At 52.1% G+C, this 21,181-nt stretch overlaps 1 protein-coding gene across 1 annotated transcript; it reads left to right on the top strand.

Moving 5' to 3' along the window:
- Positions 1-6,129: 6,129 nt before the first annotated feature.
- Positions 6,130-19,606, top strand: LOC134401239 (cytochrome P450 11B, mitochondrial-like). The gene is made up of 9 exons (XM_063129989.1): positions 6,130-6,389; positions 8,423-8,578; positions 9,933-10,132; positions 12,836-13,039; positions 14,540-14,694; positions 15,944-16,110; positions 17,286-17,364; positions 18,777-18,968; positions 19,493-19,606. The coding sequence occupies exons 1-9, from the start codon at positions 6,130-6,132 to the stop codon at positions 19,604-19,606; spliced, it is 1,527 nt and encodes a 508-aa protein (XP_062986059.1).
- The last annotated feature ends 1,575 nt before the right edge of the window (positions 19,607-21,181 follow it).

The raw sequence follows: 21,181 nt of genomic DNA, 5'->3' as shown, positions 1-21,181 counted from the left end.
AAGGTCATCCTCAGGGGTCCTTCTCCACGAGCCCCTGCCAAAGGAAGTGAGGCAGGTGGCTACCAGGAGGAGCAGGGCCTTCTCTGCTGTGGCACCACGGCTGTGGAATGAGCTCCCTAAGGAGGTTCGCTTGGCACCTACATTATATGCCTTTAGACGCCAGGTGAAGACCTTTTTATTCTCCCAGCATTTTAACAGTCTATAAATAAATTTTAACTTGGTGTTTTAAAGTTGTAATTTTGCATGGCTGCTGTTTTTATCTGGTTGAGCTTTTATATTGTATTTTATATTATGGTTTTATACCGTTGTTTTATACTTTGAATGTTTTTAATTTTTGTGAACCGCCCAGAGAGCTCCGGCTATTGGGTGGTATAGAAATGTAATAAATAAATAAATAAATAAATAGTCCAGCACTCTATTCACACCGAGGCCGTCCAGTCATTGACCAGGAACCCACAAGCAGGACACGGGTGCAACAGCACTCTCCCACCCATGTTCCCTAGCAATTGGTGAACATACACTTACTGCCCCTGATACCAGCACTGTGGGATCAGCCACAGTCAAGACACGTTCGCTGTCCTTTTCTTTTTCTGGGCTGCCCTCACTATGTTTTTCATTTTTCAAAGGATTGTGGGCAGTGTGGCAGTTGCGTTAGAGCAGATGTGGCTTCAAAGGCATTTTTTGTTTTAACCTCTTTTTTGACAACAAACAGAACCAAACCAAACCAAACCAACCCCCTCTCTCTGGGGTTTGGGCTTTTTTCTTCAGCGCTGCTCCAAGGTTGATCATCATCGTCACCACACAAGAAGCATCGTCAAACCAATAATAATTGACGTTTGGAGGCTGCCTGAGCAGGGCTCCATCACGTAACGGCAGCAACACTTGGGGCAGCTCACCCTCTGAGCCGCCCCCGTCCCGTGGGGACAGGAGCTAGCTTGCTGTTGGTGCCCCCTCCCAGAGACAGGGCCGTCGGTTATCTCAGGGTCCTACTGAGACACACACACACCCAGTTCAGAGAATGTGAACAGGGGGGACATGGCAGGAGGGACTTATAGAATCATAGAATAGTATTATTATTATTATTATTATTATTATTTATTTATTTATTTATTTATATAGCACCATCAATGTACATGGTGCTGTACAGAGTAAAACAGTAAATAGCAAGGCCCTGCCGCATAGGCTTACAATCTAATAAAGTTGTAGTAAACAATAAGGAGGGAAAGAGAATGCAAACAGGCACAGGGTAGGGTAAACAGGCACCGGGTAGCGTGCTGACACAGAATCAGAAACACCACTTAAAAACTTTGGCAAATAAAAAGATGGGGTGCAACCACACAAAAAGCCCTGTTTCTGATTTTCTAGTCAGCATCCACCTTACTTTGGATGGCACGGGGAATACAGAACAGTATCTCTGAAGCCAATCTTAATAGGTGGGCAGGTCCATGTAGGAGCAGGTGATCCTTGAAAAAACCATGGACCTAATCCGTTTAGGCTAAAACCAGATACATTGTACAGATACGGCATATCCACATGTGCAGTGCAATCCTTTGCATGTTTGCCTAGAAAGAAATGCCACTGAATTCAATGGGACCCATAGTGCAACATACTATGGCTTTATTTGGAAGTAAATTCTGAATCAAGTGGGGCTTGCTTCCAAATAAACACTAATACGACTGAGCCCTAAGAATATTTTTATACACATGGCTGATGCTTATTTTGGCCAGAACTTCTGTTCAATTTTTATTCTGCATCAAAAACATTTAGATGTGTGCAGAAGTTGTATGCCAGGAAACCATTATGTAGCCGGATCCCTATGCATGTTTACTCAGCAGTAAGTCCCTTGAGTTCAATAGGGCTCGTTACCAAGACTGTCAATGACAAGCCAGAAGAAGTCCTACAGTTGGAAGGGGCCTACAAGGCCATCGAGTCCAACCCTCTGCTCAAGGCAGGAATCTACCCTAAAGCATCCCTGACAGATGGTTGTCCAGCTGCCTCTTGAAGGCCTCTAGTGTGGGAGAGGCCACAACCTCCCTAGGTAACTGGTCCCATTGTTGTACTGCTCTAACAGTCAGGAAGTTTTTCCTGATGTCCAGCTGGAATGTGGCTTCCTTTAACTTGAGCCCGTTATTCCGTGCCCTGGGCCGGATCTACACTACTGCTTTAAAGCGCTTTAAACCAGTAGTGTAGATCCGGCCCTGCACTCTGGGAGGATCGAGAAGAGATCCTGGCCCTCCTCTGTGCGACAACCTTTGAAGTATTTGAAGAGTGCTCTCATGTCTCCCCTCCATCTTCTCTTCTCCAGGCTAAACATGCCCAGTTCTACTTGGCAGGGTAGTCAACAACGTGGGTCAAGGCAAGTGGCAAGAAACGTGGGGTACCCCCCCATATCTCCCATCCTTCCCTCACCTACCCCTCGTCCCGTGCAGGAAGTTGACCCTCTTGGGTCGAGAATGACTCAGATGGAGCCAGCTAGCTAGCTTGCTTCCTTGTTCCTGGAATAGATCAGAGGGAAAATGTCCCCTGGTCCTTGCCCTCTTTGGCTTCTCAGATATTTTTAGTGCAGGAGGAAGTTCAGAATTTATAGTGGGCCCTGCGTGCATCATGTCACTTTGAGTTCCTTTGATGACTAGATTTCATCCTGCTGCCTCCCAGCCGCAGTCCTCAGCTCCTCCTGACCCAGGCCCCCCTGTTGCTCTGGTGGGCAGCTACCAGTGGAGCTCCCCATCAAAGACCAGCACATGCTGGAGCCTCGTGGGTGCCCCTCTCGAATAAGTTAACCCACCGGGAAAGGGGCCCTGCGCTGCCAATCTGTGTCCCCCGAGAAAGACACTCTGGGAGCAGGTTCACAGCCACTTAACTAGACAAGTGACTCTGAATGTCCTTAACCGCCCCATCAAGCCCTCAGGGTTGGTTCTGCCCCATGCATGTGGGGCTTGGGGTGGAGGGGCATGCCCTGCGTTGGCCTACAGGTGCTTTGGCCTACAACTCCTGCCAGCTCTAGCCAGCGTAGCCAATGGTGGGAGCTGATGGGATTTGGAGGCCAAAACATCTGGAGGGCCACAAGTTACCCACCCCTGTTCTGGATGACGGAATTTGGGGCATGTGGTGTGCTAGGCATGTCCTAAGGGGGAACTACCAGCCTGCTCCCCATCACTTTTGAATGTGTCCCCCTCTCTCCCCACAGTAATTTCCTCTTCTCCTGCTCAGTTTCCTCTGAAGTGCTCCAGAACGCTTGATTGCTTCATTTTCAGCCCTTGGCAAATTAAGGCAAGATACCTTTACATGATCTGAGCTTGTCACATCAGAGCAAAGCCAACGGCAAGACCCTCTGTTCCTCCTGAGTGCAAATTATAAGAGGCACAATAAACCAGGTAAACATCGAGGTAAATGCAAGTGTTGCTTCCTGAGCAGTCTGTTTGGAGTCAATGGAGGGTTCAGGGCCCAGGAACAAAACAGGTGCTCAGAAGCAATTGTTCAAGAATTTTGTAACATTGCCTGTGGGCCTGGCTAGTCTAGGGTCAGACCTTTTCCTCTTTTTAGAGGCAGCAGCTGAGATATGTGGGCACATGCACCAGCTGGGTGCATTTGGAGTAGAGCAAAGCTGTTCTCATTGACTTGATGAGAGACCATTTAATAACATCAGAAGAGCCTCAATGCTGCATCAGGCCAAGGGTCCACCTCGATCCTCCCAGAGTGCAGGACACGGAATAACGGGCTCAAGTTAAAGGAGGTCAGATTCCAGCTGGACATCAGGAAAAACTTCCTGACTATTAGAGCAGTACGACAATGGAATCAGTTACCTAGGGAGGTTGTGGGCTCTCCCACCCTAGAGGCCTTCAAGGGGCAGCTGGACAGCCATCTGTCAGGGATGCTTTAGGGTGGATTCTTGCCTTGAGCAGGGGGTTGGACTCGATGGCCTTGTAGGCCCCTTCCAACTCTGCTATTCTATGATTCTATGATTCTAGTCCAGCACTCTGTTCACCCAGTGACCAAGCAGACACACCAACACAGAGTCCACAAGGCGGACAGAAGCACAAGAGACCCCTTCTCATATTCCCTAGCTGCTGGGACTGAGAGACAGCTTGCCTCTGACCCTGGAGATGGCACATAGCCATCAGGACTAGTAGCCATGGACAGCCTTTTCCTCTGTGAATTCATCCAACCCCCTTTTAAAGCCATCCAAAGTGGTGGCCATCACTACATCTTGTGGTAGTGAGTTCCATGGTTGGTTTCAAAGTTGTTGGACTGCACCCCACAGATTCAAAAAGACTCTTCTTCCAAAAAAACTTACAAGTTTTATTTAAACAAAGGCCATTTCTACACCTGCCTTTCCCCTCGGGATCATCCTGGGATCGTACCTGTGCATGCAAATGACACACGGGATCTCAGGAGCAGGCAAGGAGAATCCCTCCATTTTCCTGGGATAATCCTTAGGTGTAGAAAGGGTCAAAGACTCCTCTGTAGAGTTCTCCTCAGGATGTGGCCACCCTCTCCTCAGGCTGGAAGCAGTGGTTGTTGACCTTAACTACTTCCCGGTTGCCCCCAGGAAGTACAACCCATTCAGACTAAATCCACCAGACCTTTCATATTGTTAAATGGCTCAACTATGCGCTGCGTGAAGAAGTCCTTCCGCTTATCCATCCAGAGTCTCCCGCCAATCAGCTTTATGAGATGAACCCACTGGGTTCTACTGTTATGAGCAATGTCTCCCTATCCACTTTCTCCATATCATGCCTCATTTTATACACCTCTATCATGTTCCCCACTTACTCGCCCTTTTTTAAAGCTAAAAAGCTCCACATGTTGGGAATCCCTCTCTCATAGAATCATAGAATAGTAGAGTTGGAAGGGGCCTATAAGACCTTCAAGTCCAAGCCTCTGCTCAGTGCAGGAATCCACCTTAAAGCATCCCTGACAGATGGTTGTCCAGCTGCCTCTTGAAGGCCTCTAGTGTGGGAGAGCCCACAACCTCCCTAGGTCACTGGTTCCATTGTTGTACTGCTCTAACAGTCAGGAAGTTTTTCCTGATGTCCAGCCGGAATCTGGCTAACTTGAGTCCATTATTCCGTGTCCTGCACTCTGGGAGGATCGAGAAGAGATCCTGGCCCTCCTCTGTGTGACAACCTTTTAAGTATTTGAAGAGTGCTATCATGTCTCCCCTCCATCCTCTCTTCTCCAGGCTAAACCTGCCCAGTTCTTTCCGTCTCTCTTCATAGGGCTTTGTTTCCAGACCCCTGATCATCCTGGTTGCCCTCCTCTGAACACGCTCCAGCTTGTCTGTGTCCTTCTTGAATTGTGGAGCCCAGAACTGGATGCAGTACTCAAGATGAGGCCTAACCAGGGCCGAATAGAGAGGAACCAGTACCTATAGTCCCTTATACATTTTTGTTGCTCTTCTCTGCACTTTTTCTAACTCTACAATATCCTTTTTTTAGGCACAGTGACCAGATCTGTACACAGTACTCCAAGTGGGGTCACAATATAGATTTGTAGAAGGCGGTTATGGTCTTAGCCGTTTTACTTTCAGTTTCTTTCATAATTATGCCTAACATGGAATTTGCTTTTTTCACACTAGCTGCACTCTGGTCAATATTTTCATGGAGCTGCCCACCACAACACCAAGATTTCTCCCCTGGTCAGTCACCTGCAGCTCAGACCCCTGGCAGCATATGGACATGAAATTAGCAATGATTTGCCCCAACGTGCATCACTTTACACTTGCTGACATGGACTCAATGCCCATTTCCCCCAGCTCAGAGAGACCTTTTCGGAGCTCTTCGCAATCCCTTTTTGTTTAAAGGACCCTAAATAACTGGGTGTCCTCAGCAAGCCAGGCCACCTCAGTGCTCACCCCTGACACCCAATCATCTACAAACAAGTTAAAAAGACCCCTGGGGGACCCCACTGCTGACATCCTTCCATTGCGAGAATTGACCTCTTCTTCCCTCCGCTGCTCAGAGCAGATGGGCGGCTTGGGTGCCTGTCCTTGGCTGGGGGAGGCCGCAGCAGGGATATAAGAGCCGTCGCTCCCTTTCTGGGGAGAGGCCTTGAAGAGGGACTAGCAGAGCCAGGCGCCAGTGGGGACACCGTGACAGTGACAGCAGCAGCAGCAGCAGAGGAGGGGAGATGGGAGCCCGCAGCCGGCTGTGCCCCCGGTCTGCTCACTGTAGCATTTCTCGCACCTTCTGGTCAGGGCGGACTCGCCGCTCAGTAGCCCGGGCCGTGGCTACGAATCTAAGCCCCTCCAAGGTGCTGTCGTTTGAGGCCATCCCGCGCAGCGGCCACAATGCCTGGGTCAACCTCTTCCAACTCTGGAGGAGCAAGAGCTTACAGAACCTGCACTACATCATGCAAAGGAACTTCCAAAACCTGGGACCCATCTACAGGTGAGTTTCTCCCCCCCCCCCTCACCCCACCCCGCCCCCGCCTGCCGTCACCTTGTCTCTTGCCTTGCAATGCTGCCAGCTGGATTACCCAGTGGTTCGTTTTGCTCAAACCCCCAGGCTCTGGGTTGGACTGGCCAAAGGCCTTGAAGGGTTTGTTCTGCCCCTCAGTACACCGTGCGGCTTGGCTTGCTCGCTTGACACAGCTCTGCAGTGCATGCGCTCTCTCCTTATGGCGCAGTGTGAACTGGGCAGCGTGGCTCAATCTCTGTGGAGCTGTGTGTGTGTGTGTGTGTGTGTGTGTGTGTGTGTGTGTGCGCACATGCCTGGATGGCCCATCTGCGGGGCAGAGGGTTGGCCCGGCTTGATGGTCTAGTGTTCCCTAGAGTTTAATTTGAACAATGAATGCACAGGAAATCCCGGGGCGGCACCGTGCTGAAAAGGCTCACAGAAAGCACCTTCCGTGCCAGTGGTATTATGTGGCAGGCAACGGTAGACCTCGCTCCCCATATCAAGAGGGCTGGCCCAAGGCCTTTCGTTTTCTGAGGCAGGAAACCCAGATGGCACCCAGATGGAAAGAACCCGGGGGTGTTCCCAGATGAGGCTTTCCCTGTGCAGGCCCACTGCCTCACGCACAGAACTTTATAGCTGTGTAGGTGACTTTGTCTTCCTCTTGCAACTGTCCTGTGATTTCCAACTGCTTCCTTCTTCCATCCTTTTTCATGCCACAGAAAACTCATTAATGAAGGAAAGACACTATATTTATTTATTTGCCCCATTTATATATGATTCTACATTCAATAAAGTATCCAAGCAGTGAACAGTAAAAGGGAAGAAAATCATCGTCATCCTCAGATTGCCTTTTGATTCCTACCATCTGAAAACAGCCTTGGCTGACAGAATCATAGAATCATAGAATAGCAGAGTTGGAAGGGGTCTACAAGGCCATCGAGTCCAACCCCCTGCTCAATTCAGGAATCCACCCTAAAGCATCCCTGACAGGTGGTTGTCCAGCTGCCTCTTGAAGGCCTCTAGTGTGGGAGAGCCCACCACCTCCCTAGGTAACGGGTTCCATTGTGAAACTGCTCTAACAGTCAGGAAGTTTTTCCTGATGTCCAGACGGAATCTGGCTTCCTTTAACTTGAGCCCGTTATTCCGTGTCCTGCACTCTGGGAGGATGGAGAAGAGATCCTGGCCCTCCTCTGTGTGACAACCTTGGCCTTCCCCTGTGCAAAACCCAAATTGTAAAGAAGAGAAGCTCCTGTGCCCACAAGTGTGTGCCCACGTGTGTGTGTGTGTGTTTTGGGAAACTGGAATGACAGTGTTAGGGAAGGAAAAGACGGCGAGGAGGAAGGACACTTTGGAATGGGGAAAAGAAACAAGAGCGGCCATGTCTGGATGTTTCTAGTAAGCCCAGTATCACGGGTCAAATCTCAGCGTTCCGGGAGGTTGGGAAGCAATATAAACATTTGGACGTGCACGCTGAGTCCCCTCTTGTGAAGGAGAGGCGTATCAAGGGGGCTGTCTTGACAGCAACGCATTGGCACCGTGAGCCCCCCAAACCCTGCATTGGACTCCTGCGGGGTTGTCCCCACGCCGAGGAGAAAGAGTGGTGTTTGAATCATAGAATCCTAGAATCATCGAATAGCAGAGTTGGAAGGGGTCTACAAGGCCATCGAGTCCAACCCCCTGCTCAAGGCAGGAATCCACCCTAAAGCATCCCTGACAGATGGATTCCTTCTCTTGCTTGCAAAGATTCCTCCTCTTTGCTTTGGAGGAGGAGGAATCGCTGCCCCATGCACCACCGCAGGAGCGCTGCTGTGGGTCCGCATGTCCCTCCCTGGGTTTCTTTTTCCTTTCACCTTTTTGTTTCACCTTGGCTTTCCCCACCAAGCGTTTCCTCTCCCCACGCTGGAGGAAACACAGAGGCATTCCAGCGGCCATTCGGCGTCCTGCCCCTCCCCTTCCCCCTCCCCTGTTGTCCAGGCATATGGCGACCATCTCACCAATTTGGACCAATCTGTGCTCTTTGGCAGGGAGACAGTGGGCACCAAGGACAGCATCAATGTGTACCTCCCCCAGGACGCTGCCCAACTCTTCCAGGCCGAAGGGAGCTTCCCGCAGCGAATGGGCATTGACTCATGGGTTGCCCACCGCACAATGCGGAACCACAGATGCGGTGTCTTCCTATTGTAAGTGGGGGCTAACGGGGGCGTGGAGAGCTGCCCGTCGTGGCCACATCTTTGGCTCACTTTAGTTTAAGGGCACAGGGTCACTAGTGGATGGTAAACTCACGCTTGGGCATTGAGGAGGCCCCAATCCTAGGTACCGCCAACTACAGCAGTGGTTCTCAACCTTTTGTGCTCCATCCCCCCTTTCACCATTGTTCAGAATATAATTCCCCCTTTCCCAAGATAGCCTAACTCAAAAGGTGCATTCCAAATAATATGCATATAATATTGAAAATCTTTTATTTTTTTTCTGTATTCGTCCCATTTAAAGGGGCAATGCAAAGCATGGCCCCTTTTACATCCTCAGCTCCCATGCTTTGCATTGCCCCTTTAAATGGGAAGCTTTTATTGCGAGGGAGGGAGGGAAAGGAGAGCAAAGGCCTGGCTTTTGCAGACGACATGACACTTTCCTGGGACATTTTTAATAACACGTGTAGGAAGACATTATCTACAGGACATCATACTTTGCTGAATAGTGGTCCCAATTCCTCCCCTGGAACCCTAAAATTCCCCCCTTATTGAGAACCCATGAGTTAGAAGGTCCTCCCTGCTGGAGGGCTCCCTGGAGAACTGTGCCCATGGCACATCTGGTTGACCAGTGGGCAGACAGGGTGGTCCTACTTATTATTTACAGGAGAGGGGAGTGGGGAGGCAGGCTGGTACCTACACGACAGACGATGTGCTTTGCATGCCGAAGGTCCCAGTTCAGTTGCCACTTAAACCCGGGAGGTGGGGGAAGGGGCATTTCACAGCCCGAGGGCCCACATTCCCTTGTGGGTGACCTTCCGGGGACCACATGCTTGGAGTTGGAGTCAGGAAATGCTGGTTGGGTGATAGAAACTGTAGTTGAACGCACTTAGAGAGCATCAGCTTGGGGCAACTGCGTCTATTTCAACCAATTAGCCAAAGGAGAGGTCACTTTTAATGTTTTCCTTTTCATTCCATACTGCACTTATCATCCCACATCTCCAAATGGCCCCCCAAATTAGACAAGTCTGTCCTTGAGTCTCAGTCCCCCTGCTCAGACAGGGTCCTCACTGATCAAGCCATTAAACGTCCCTTTGATTAACGTGAACGTGGAGCCAAGTGATGGGAAGGAGATGCTGAGGTCTGATGCAAGGAGTGGCAAGGAGGAAGGCTGGGGGAGGGGGGGAGGGAGGGAGGGAGGGGTGCCAAGAATGGGTACAGGTGCAGCTGAGGACATTTCCACACTCCATGGTGGGTGAGGCTACGTCATTAGGTTTAAAGCTAAGAGCTGTAGGGACTTTCTTCTGGCCCACTCAGTGTCCCCTCACCAGAGGGTCTTGTCCTGCAGGAATGGGGAAGAGTGGCGTTCGGACCGGGTCATCCTCAACAAGGAGGTCATCAGTCCCATGGCCACAAACAAGTTCCTGCCCTTCCTGAACACAGTGGTTGAGGATTTTGTCGACTTCATGCACCGGCAGATAAGGAAGAACACCCGGCGCTCCCTCACGGTCGACATCTACCATGACCTCTTCCGCTTCACTCTGGAAGGTACAAGGCAGACCTGAGATGGGCTTCTCCCCACCCCCATGGCATCATCTTGTCCAGCTCTGCATGACAAGATGATGCCGTGTCCTGTACTCTGCATCCCAGAGTGCAGGACACGGAATAATGGGCTCAAGTTACAGGAAGCCAGATTCCAGCTCGACATCAGGAAAAACTTCCTGTTAGAGCAGTACGACAATGGAACCAGTTACCTAGGGAGGTGGTGGGCTCTCCCGCACTAGAGGCCTTCAAGAGGCAGCTGGGCAAGCATCTGTCAGGGATGCTGTAGGGTGGATTCCTGCCTTGAGCAGGGGGTTGGACTCGATGGCCTTGTAGGCCCCTTCCAACTCTACTGCTCTATGATTCTATGATTCTATGACTCCCCTCCCCGCAATCTAAATAAAGCTCTCAGCCCAGCAAGTGGAAGCAGCTCCTCTCAACTCCTCAGGCCAATCCGCCCTCACCCATGTGGCGTGGGAGAAGGAGGGGAAGGGGCTGCCCCACTGCATGTCCCCCCCATCACAAAGAAACACCTGAGCCAGGTACAAGGGAAGGCCCAGAGTCATGAGGCTTCTGTTACCTTCCAAGTCACCAGCCAGTTTAGGGACAAATTAGACGGGAACCAAAATGTGGTATTGCATTTAATCATAGGGGGAAGGAGGGTGTCACACACACCTTTTTTAAAAAAGGAGCGGAGCGCATGTGCGCTCCAATGAAAAGTGAGTTAAAAAAAAAAAAGCCCTGACCTCACTTCCCCCCCCCCCCGATTCCTCCCGGCCCAGTTCCTTCCTTTTACTGCTCCCTGCTACTCATGGGGAGGAGGGAAGAAGCCAGGATGGGCAAGCCACACCTCCTGTGATCTTGGGACGATCCCAAGACCACAGGAAGAATCAGGTTTTCCCAGGGATTTTTTATCCCTGGGAAAACCCGTGCTCGTACCTGCTTCACCCCGGGAGTCCATGTGCGTCATTTGGATGCACAGGGACTTGCCCGTGACCAGCCCGCATTTTTGGACTAGTGTAGAAACAGCCATAGAATCGTGGAGTTGGAAGAGCCCATGAGGGTCATCTGGGTGCAGGAAAAACAACTAAGCCATCCATGGGAGGTGGCCATCCAGGTTCTTCTTAAAAACCTCCAAAGATGGAGAACCCAACTTTCATAGTTAGACTGTTCCACTATTGTACCCGTCTTACCATCAGGAAACAAATCCTTACATTTATTCGAAATCTAGGCAGCTGTAACTTATACCCATTATTTCAGGTCCTAATTTCAGGGGCCATGGAAAATAGTTCTTGACCACCTTCCCTGTGGCACCATTTTATGCACCTGAACACTGCTCACACGTCTCCCCTCGGTCTCCTTTTCTCCAGACTGAATATCCCAAGTTCCTTCACCCTGTGCTCATAGGTCCTGTCCTTAAGTCCCTTCATCTTCTTTGTTGCCCTTCTCTGAACCTGTTCTAACCTGTCAATGTCCGTCTGGAAATGTGGTGCCCAGAATCATACAAAATACTCCAGGTATTACTGAGTAGAGAGGAATAAGGACTTCATGCATCTTGGATGCAATGCTTCTGCTAATGCAGCCCAGAACTGTGTTAGCCCTTCTAGCAGCCATCTCACACCACTGACTCATGTTCAGTTTGCTGTCATCGACCACATCCAAATCCTTCTCCAATGTAGTGCTCCCAAGCCATGAATCCCCCAAAAGTCCAAACACAAAAAAATGGTTGTCCCAGGTCTACTAGGGACAGTTTCCCTCTTGCAAGGAATTCAATGTGGCTTCCATGGTCATAGAATCATAGAAGAGTAGAGTTGGATGGGGCCTCTAAGGCCATTGAGTCCAACCCCCTGCTCAATGCAGGGATCCATCTCAAAGCATCCCTGACAGATGGCTGTCCTGCTGCTTCTTGAAGGCCTCTAGCGTGGGAGAGCCCACAACCTCCCTAGGCAATTGGTTCCATTGTGATACTGCTCTAACAGTCAGGAAGTTTTTCCTGATGTCAAGCCGGAATCTGTCTTCCTGCAACTTGAGCCCATTAGTCCATGTCCTGCACTCTGGGATGATTGAGAAGAGATCCTGGCCCTCCTCTGTGGGACAACCTTTCAAGTAGGAAAACCAATTAGCCTGGAGAAGAGAAGGCTGAGGGGAGACATGATGGCACTCCTCAGCCTTCTCTTCTCCAGGCTAAACATGCCCAGTTCTTTCAGTCTCTCTTCATAGGACTTTGTTTCCAGACCCCTGATCATCCTGGTTGCCCTCCTCTGAACCCTTTCCAGCTTGTCTGCATCCTTCTTGGTGCCCAGAACTGGATGCAATGTTCAAGATGAGTCTAACCAGTGCCGAAAAGAGGGTAACCAGTCTCCCCTCAGTCTCCTTTTCTCCAGACAGAACATCCCAGGTTCCCTCAGCCTGTCCTCAAGTCCCTGCATCGTCTTTGTTGCCATGTGCTGTTCTAACCTGTCAATGTCCTTCTTGAAATATGGTGCCCAGAACTGGTATGGATGCTTTTTTAAAAAAGCATCGTTCAGGCTTCCCCAACCCATTGGCCTCCAGATAGCTTGGTCCACATTGTGTTAGACTACACCCATGCTGGCTGAGGGTTGTGGGGGTTGTAGTCCGACACATCTGGAGGGCAACAAGTGGGGAAGGCTGCCCCATTCCCATCCTTTCTGCTTTCACTGACTTCTGCCCCCTTCCTCAACCTGGCAGCCAGCAGCTATTCCTTGTACGGGCAACGGCTGGGCCTTCTGGACGAGAGCCCCAACCCGGAGTCGCAGGAGTTCATCCAGGCTGTGGAGACGATGCTGCAGACCACCCTGCCCATGCTCTTCGTCCCACCGGGCCTCATGCGCTGGATGAACAAGAAGCTCTGGGACGACCACATGAAATCCTGGGACATCATCTTTAAGCATGGTCAGCCCCATCCCTGGGAGGAGTGGGGAGGGGTGGGCATGGGGCAATGCACACACACACACACACACACACACACACACACACACACCATGATGCAGCAGGGCTACTGGGCTGCAGCACAGCTTTGCAGGTTAAACCCAAATGCCCAAATAGGCCGTGCTCTGGCGTCTTGTGTGGCGCAGAGTGGTAAGCAGCAGTTACTGCAGCCGAAACTCTCCCCACGGCCTGAGTTCGATCCCAGCAGAAGCTGGTTCTCAGGCAGCCGGCTCAGGTCAACTCAACCTTCCATCCTTCCGGGGTCGGTAAAATGAGTACCCAGCTAGCTGGGGGAAAGGTGACCGCGACTGGGGAAGGCCATGGCGAACCACCCCGCTACAAAGTCTGCCAAGAAAACGTCAGCGAAAGCAGGCATCCCTCGAGGAGTCAGCAATGACTCAAGTGCTTGCACAAGAGCTTCCTTTCCTTCCTGGCCCATTAGGCATTGCTCTCATGTCTCCCCTCTATCTTCTCTTCTCCAGGCTAAACATGCCCATGACAACCATGGGGCTGTGTCAGTACATCGTTGGCCTGACACACATGGCAGGACATACCCTAGACCTGGTCCTTACTGTTGGTGGATGGGGGATGATCAGGGTTGGGGGGAGGGGGCTTTCAACAACCCTGTTGCCATGGTCAGATAATTTCCTTGTGAAATTTGGCTTGCCAGTAGAACGCTCTGGGGGATTTTAAGGCTGATAGGGCTGGCGATGTGGTGGAGGCCTTGGTCTCACTATGGAACGGTGAGCTGGGAAGGCCCATCGATAATAGTTGCTCCCGAGCGCCCAGTCCGGTGCTGAGGAGCCCGTAACTCCCCTTGGTTTACAGAAGATCTACAGGCAACGAAACAGGCTGGATGACAGCTAGAGTGCAGGTGGCTGGTGAGGGGGGTCTCCTTGGTGCCGTGGGAGGGCAGGGGCCCCTGGGGAGATGCCTCCGTTGCCCTCTAAAAGACTTTGCCAAACGTCCCAAAAGCAGATGGAGATGAGCAAGGGCAAGCGAGCCATAGCTGGCTGGGGATGCTGGGAGTTGTAGTCCAACACTACTGGCTGCTTCAGAGCCCCTGGAGCTTGTCATGCACAGTCCCTCCCTGCTCCCCAGAAGGTAGAAGTGTGTGCTGACCTGCCATGCGCACACACTTCTCCCTGCTGGGGTTGGGCGGGTGCACAGGCCTTTGCTTTTGATGTTGACAACCACAGCATGGGGAAGAGAGGGCGAGGTTCCATTGTGCTTCCCTCTTCAAGCTCCTTCAGCCACTCAGCTGCCCCTCTCTGGGTCAGGTCCCAAGGCAGGGCAGTTTCTTTCCCCATTCAGTAGCAGCTGCAGTCCCGGCCACTCTGCGGACCGGGCACACCGTGACAGTGGCGGAAGGAGGGCCTGGCTCTCAGGGTGAGGAGCCTCCCCTCCTACCGCAACTGGGTGGGTGCTTTTCACTCCTGCCTGCCTGCCTGCTTGCTTCCCCAGCTGACAAAAGCATCCAGAAGATCTACCAGGAGTTCTGCCTGGCGCAGCCCCGCAAGTATTCCGGGATCATGGCTGAGCTGCTTCTGCAGGAGGAGATGTCCCTGGACTCCATCAAGGCCAATATGATAGAGCTAATGGCAGGTGGGGTGGACACGGTGAGTGTGCCACGGCTCCATTTGCCTGGGGAGGGGGGAGGAACTGTGTGCCCAGAGTGCCGGCGCTGGGGATGGCGGGCAGGACTCTCTGGTGGATGGGAGGGCCTCGGGCTACAACCCCCAAGTAGCGCACTTCAGGGCATGGCGTTGTCAGAGGGCTCCCAGCCAGGCGGAACTGTCCGGGACAAGCAGACTGCCAGTTGCAATGACCCTCGCTCAGCCCTCCCCAACCCGGTGCCCTCCAGGTATGTTGGACAACCATGTCCAGCATCCCCCAGCCAGCCATGCTAAATTGGGGGTGCTTGGGGTTGTAGTTCAACACATCTGGAAGGTACCAGGTTGTGGGAGGCTGCACTAACGGGTGCTCTTTACTGCTGCTTTCTCACTCTGTTAATCATAGAAGAAATTCTAGGATTCCACGAAAAGGGCCACGGAGGCCAAGCCCCTCCTCAGGGCAGGAATCCAGCTGAAAGCATCTCTGGCGGGAGGCTGCCCGGTCTGTGCTTGAAGACCTCCAGTGATGGAGAGTCCACCATTTCCCTCGGCCGTTGGTTCCATTGTCCGACTGCTCTGACTGTTAGGAAGTTGGGATCTAGCTTGTGGGTGGTGGAGAAAGAGGAGGAGGAGGAGGAGGAGAATCTTTTAAGTGTTTTTAAAAAATGTATATTGTCCAGAATTCCATGAGCCACTGAGCCTAGAAGCTGGCTTCTGCCACTTGGTTGCCAGGAGGCACTTTTGCAAGTTCAGGAAAGCCAGTGTCTGTATTTGAAAAACGAGGGATAAGCAACATCCAGCATGGCAGCATGCACCCTGGCTTGGAAGGGCTCATTCCTCCCCGGAAATCGGGATTTGTGAACATTCTTATAGCAGCAGCTTTCCCCAAGGGGCTTCCTGGGAATTGTGGTCCTGGGAAAGAAATCTCTACATTAAAACTGGTTCCGTGGAGAAGCCATGGCAATTCAACTGGTCTTAATGCAGCCTTCCTCAACCTGGGGCGCTCCAGATGTGTTGGACTACAACTCCCAGAATGCCCCAGCTGGGGCATTCTGGGAGATGCAGTCCAACACATCTGGAGCGCCCCAGGTTGAGGAAGGCTGTCTTAATGTGATGTATAGATGTGTCTTTCAGCCTGAGTAACTTCCCACTATTTAGTGAGCCTCCCACGAAAGAGTGTGAGCACTGAGCGGTTGCCACCCTGCTCCTGGTGGCTCGTGGTTGGATCTCTCTCTCTCTCCCCCCACCTTCCCAGACAGCCATGCCGCTGATCTTCACCCTCTTTGAGCTGGCCCGCAACCCACAAGTCCAGGCAGCCATTCGTGAAGAGATCAAGGGTGCTGAGGCCCAAGGGCCCCGGGAACTCTCCAAGGTGCTGAATGGTTTGCCACTACTCAAGGGGGCGATCAAGGAGACTTTGAGGTAAGGGAGAGGCCTTGGGAGGAGGAAACAGGCTGCTGGGAAGCCCAGGCAGCAGGGAACATTGCAAACCTCGATGCATCTGAGGTGCTGAGCTCTGTGGGTGCCGTCAGCCGCTCCTTGGCTAGAAAGGACAGGGAGCCCGAACGTGGGCACAAATGCTCATGCAGGGAGGGGCCAATCACGTTTGCACAGCACAGCGAGGAGGCAGGGTGGAAATACTTCAGCTGGGGCTGGGGGAGGTTTCACTCAAACATTACACTACAGGCCGTCACATCCCCTAAGGTGGTCCATCTTGCCCAGGCTGGCACTTCCAGAAACGTCAGAGCACCCTGGCTACTTATTGAGAGCGCCCCCCTTTTAGAAGTCTTGACTCTCAAACCAAACCGTAGCTGTAGTAGCATGTACGTGTACAAAACCAAACAGCAACCCAGAGTGCACCTTCCTGCAAACCAATCAGGGGCTGGGAGAATCCTGGCCTGGGCCGGGTGGGAGAGAGGCACACACTTGCAAATCCTTCGAAGGGCTTTTGTTGGTGCAACGTTCAGCGGCTTCTCCTGCTTAGCCCCACAATCCAGAGCTTACTGCTGTCGTCTGGGTCCTGAACCTTTTGAGTGAATGCAGTTCCTGACCTTTGCCAGCCATTGATTGTGAGATCAGCCCCACTCCAAAGGGGTCAAAACCGGATCACCTGCTTGTTTAGTCCTGAGGTTTACTGCACCCAAACATTTACCCTGGAATGATTGACACACGTGGTGATAGAAGACCTTTGCATCCTTCTTCTCTCCTGAGACCATGGTCCATCCCGCAGCCTGCCTTTCACAATTCCCCAGTTCCTGCCTTGAATTTACGTTGATCTCCAATTCTGTTCTGGAATTGGCCCTTGGTATCCTCACTGCCGATTTTAGCAACCTCTCACCCCACTGCCACCACTGGAAGCCCACTGGAAGCTGAGGGCTTTGTGGGTGCCTTCTGAACCCCCAGATTTCAACCCTATGGAGACGCAGTCCGGGACTGTGCTGGGCCTAAGTTTCTCTGAAATAAGAGCCTGCCACAGTCTCCTTCAGAGCCGTATATGTATTGCTATTAACTGCAGATGAAGGGGCCATGGGGGCTCATCTTCTGCAAGATTGCAAGAAGCAGAGGCCTCCGTCACTCAAGGGCATTTCCTCTTGCAGGATGTACCCCGTGGGGATTACTGTGCAGCGCTACCCAGCGCGAGACATCGTGCTTCAGAATCACCATGTGCCAGCTGGAGTGAGTATTCACGGGCTTGCCTGGCCATCTACAACCCAGAGCCCCATGCGGACTACGATGACGGCTGCCGTGCCCTGTGGCCCACATGGATCCTGCCCTTGCAGAGGGCTGCAGCTCAGTGGTGGCACACATGGTTTGCACGCCAAAGGTCTTGGGTTTGATCCCCAGCCTCTCCGGTTAAAAACAGGCTCTGGGAGCAGGTAGCGGGAAGGAAATCCGCACGAGACTTTGAGGAGCCACTGCCCAGGGCAGCACGCTGTACTGGCCCCGAGCTGATGTAAGGGAACGTCTCAGGGGCCTTTGTCTTAGTTAACGAGGCCCAGTTAGCCTTATGATTGCCTGGTGGGATTGGCTTAGTCCCTCAAAGAAAAGTACCCAGTTGGCCCCAGTTGTTCGATAGTCACTTCCCATCTGCCATCAGCCACAACACTCCTCACTGGTCTGACCTGCTTGGCCTTCCACCACCTGCACAGGTATTTCAGAGAAGGACCTGCCACCACATTTATTTATGTATTCATTCATTTGAAGTATTTTTGTGCCGTTCCTCAGCCCCCAAAAGACTCCTGGGGCAGTTTGCAATTGATCAGTAAAAGAAGGCAGTCCCCGTCCACGGACTTGCAATCTAAGAAGACCCGGCAGACAAGGAAAAGGAAAGAAGTAGGTTTTCAGCAGGGCAGGTGGAATGGCAGGGAGCAGGGCCAACTGGAGCATAGAATCATAGAATCATAGAATAGCAGAGTTGGAAGGGGCCTACAAGGCCATCGAGTCCAACCCCCTGCTCAAGGCAGGAATCCACCCTAAAGCATCCCTGACAGACGGTTGTCCAGATGCCTCTTGAAAGCCTCTAGTGTGGGAGAGCCCACAACCTCCCTAGGTAACTGATTCCATTGTCGTACTGCTCTAACAGTCAGGAAGTTTTTCCTGATGTCCAGCTGGAATCTGGCTTCCTTTATCTTGAGCCCGTTATTCCGTGTCCTGCACTCTGGGAGGATCGAGAAGAGATCCTGGCCCTCCTCTGTGTGACAACCTTTGAAGTATTTGAAGAGTGCTCTCATGTCTCCCCTCAGTCTTCTCTTCTCCAGGCTCAACATGCCCAGTTCTTTCAGTCTCTGTTCATAGCTCCTCATGTTCTCTCTGTGAGATCCATGTTCAAGGTGATGGGGTACCAAGCAGGCCAGATGAATGCAGAGTGTTCTGGTGGTGGGGAAGTGCACGTCAGGCAGCCTGGGGTCTTTTCATTGATGGATAACGTCAAAGGCAGCGGAAAGGCGATGGAGGGAGAACAAGTGCGCTGCCACCTTTGACACAGCCGATGTTAGAAACCTGGCCAGTGAGCTGCTGGCATGCCAAGGCGGACCTGTCTTTGATGACCCCCCCCACCCGCCCTCAGGATTGTGCCTCTCTCCCCACAGACCTTGTGCCAGCTGTCCCTCTACACCCTGGGCCGGAGCCCGGAGGTGTTCAGCGAGCCAGAGCGCTACAACCCGGCCCGCTGGCTTGGCAAAGAGGTCAACAGCTTCAAGGCGCTGGCGTTTGGCTTCGGGGCCCGTCAGTGCATTGGCCGGCGCCTGGCTGAGGCAGAGATGCATCTCTTCCTCATGCACGTGAGTTGTGGGATCCCGGCCTGGGTGGGCGAGGGAGAGACCCCGGTGCCCGCTGGGCCGTTCAGGGCCGTGCAGTTTGCACATCCCGCCGTTGGAATGCGATGTTCCGGCTCAACGTGGACATGGAAATATCGTCAGCCCCGTGTGGGGCAAGTTCCACGTAGGGGGTCATCAAGGAAGGCATCGGAAACTATGCTGCCAGGAACATACTTTCCCGGCACAACTCTAGACCCCGCTCCCCTTAGACAAATCTACGGTGCGACCACACTTGGGACACTGTGTGCTGTTCTGGTCTCCGCAGGTGGGAAAGGTGCAACTGGAATGATCCCGGGGCTGGAGCAGCTCCCTTATGGGGAACGCTTACGACGCCTGGGTCTCCGGCTTGGGGAGGAAGGAGGACATGGGCCTACGGAATATGGATTTGTTAAAGGCACGGTCGTTCCAGCCTCCACCGGAGGGACCCAGCCCACAAAGCTGAATAATGCTGCTACCCAGCCTGACATCCGCTGCATTTATTCTTTCAGGTCCTGCGGAACTTCAAGATTGACACCGCCTCCAAGGCAGACCTGAAGACGATCTACAGCTTCATCCTCATGCCAGAGAAGCCTCCGCTGTTCACCTTCCGGCCCCTCGATTAGGGTGACTCAGAGCACCAGACGCAGCTACCACTTCCCTTCCTTCTGCAGATGGACTGGGCACGGCACGGCACGGCACACACAGCCTTCTTTCAGGCATCAGCCACCCCCACCCCCACCCCCCTTGCCTCCCTCCACCTTCTGCACAGGCAGCTTTTCCTCCCCTGCTCTGGCTCGACCAGACGTCCCCTCTGGCTCTCACGCCACGGCCTTGGCTGGATATTGCGAGACTGAGTGAAACTTGGGCACCTGGCAAAAGCAGCCTGCAACGGATGCCCCATCACCCACGCCACGAGTCCCTCAGGGCCTTTTCAGAGGCTCACATCCAAGAAGGACACAATCCACGGGGATGTGGTGTTCTGGCACTCTTCAGGCAGAAAAACACCCCAGTGGATTGTGCCAACATTGCAGAGTTCTTACTCTGTTGTCGGGGGGAATCCTGACTCCCCCCCCCCCCAGGGTACCAGTGGGAAAACACTGCTCTCACTCCCAGCAAGCACACAAAGTTTTGTCTGAGTGCTTACAGAATAGGACTGCAGGCCAAGTAGTACCTTGATCAGCCTTTCCTAACCTGGTGGGCTCTCTCACCCTCGAGGCCTTCAAGAGGCAGCTGGACACAGCCAACTCTCAGGGATGCTTTAAGGTGGATTCCTGCAATGAGCAGGGGGTGGGACTTGATGGCCTTTTAGGGCCCTTCCAACTCTACTCTTCTATGATGCCCTCCAGACTACAACTCCTAGCATCCCCCAGCCAGCATGACTTATGCTGACCTCTGCCAGCATGGTGAAGAGCAAAATGTATTTTGTTTGTTACGTTTATATCTTGCCTTTTTTCCTCCAAGGAGCCTGGGACAGTGGACATGATCCCCCTCCTCCCTCCCCCATTTTATCCTCATAACAGCCCTGTGAGGTAGATTAGGCCGAGAGTCAGTGACTGGTGCAAAGTCACCCAGGATATATACATTTATAACTTGATTTAATATTATTTATTCTCAATGGAGCTAATGTTCCAGGTAAAAACTCAATGATAAAACAAATAGATAACTAATAAAATCTCACAATTAAGTTTCAAGCATGACTGCAGTCCTATGGAAGGAATCAAGATCCAGTGAAATCAGAGGCACATACTTCTGACGGCAGAGGTTCAACTTATAAAACACACTGAGCTTTAAGATAAGATGTTCAGCCAGGAAAAATACCACCTTTTAGCTTTTAATTAAAAATGCAAACCTTCTTACAGAGAAGTGGTATCATTAAAACCGCTAGCATGAAGTAGGAACTCCATCAAAGAAAAGGAAATTATCCAACCTCCAACTTCCTCTGTGCTAATCTGTATGAAAACAATAGTAAAACACGAAAGCCTCCTTATGAACTCATTCACTTGCCAGAGCATGGAGGGCCCAGGAATAATTCTAGCACTCTGGAGATGACCCAACCACTCTTGTATTGAAGAAGTCCAGAGCTGCCTTCCCCTGTGTTTCCCTTCCACTACATCACTGGTTCAGACACCATCAGTTACTGGGTGGGTGCTCATCGAATACTTCAAAGGTTGTCACACAGAGGAGGGCCAGGATCTCTT

Source organism: Elgaria multicarinata, chromosome 7 (genome assembly GCF_023053635.1).
Source record: "Elgaria multicarinata webbii isolate HBS135686 ecotype San Diego chromosome 7, rElgMul1.1.pri, whole genome shotgun sequence".
NCBI lineage: Eukaryota > Metazoa > Chordata > Lepidosauria > Squamata > Anguidae > Elgaria > Elgaria multicarinata.
The sequence above is the reverse complement of the archived record's forward strand: the minus strand, read 5'-3'. Positions and strand labels throughout refer to the sequence as shown.

Excerpts from the sequence above, each read along its gene's own strand:
- LOC134401239 (XM_063129989.1), top strand. The coding sequence starts at position 6,130 with ATGGGAGCCCGCAGCCGGCTGTGCCCCCGGTCTGCTCACTGTAGCATT. Across the intron at positions 16,111-17,285 it reads GCGATCAAGGAGACTTTGAG|GATGTACCCCGTGGGGATTA; the intron begins GTAAGGGAGAGG and ends TTCCTCTTGCAG. Across the intron at positions 17,365-18,776 it reads ATCACCATGTGCCAGCTGGA|ACCTTGTGCCAGCTGTCCCT; the intron begins GTGAGTATTCAC and ends CTCTCCCCACAG.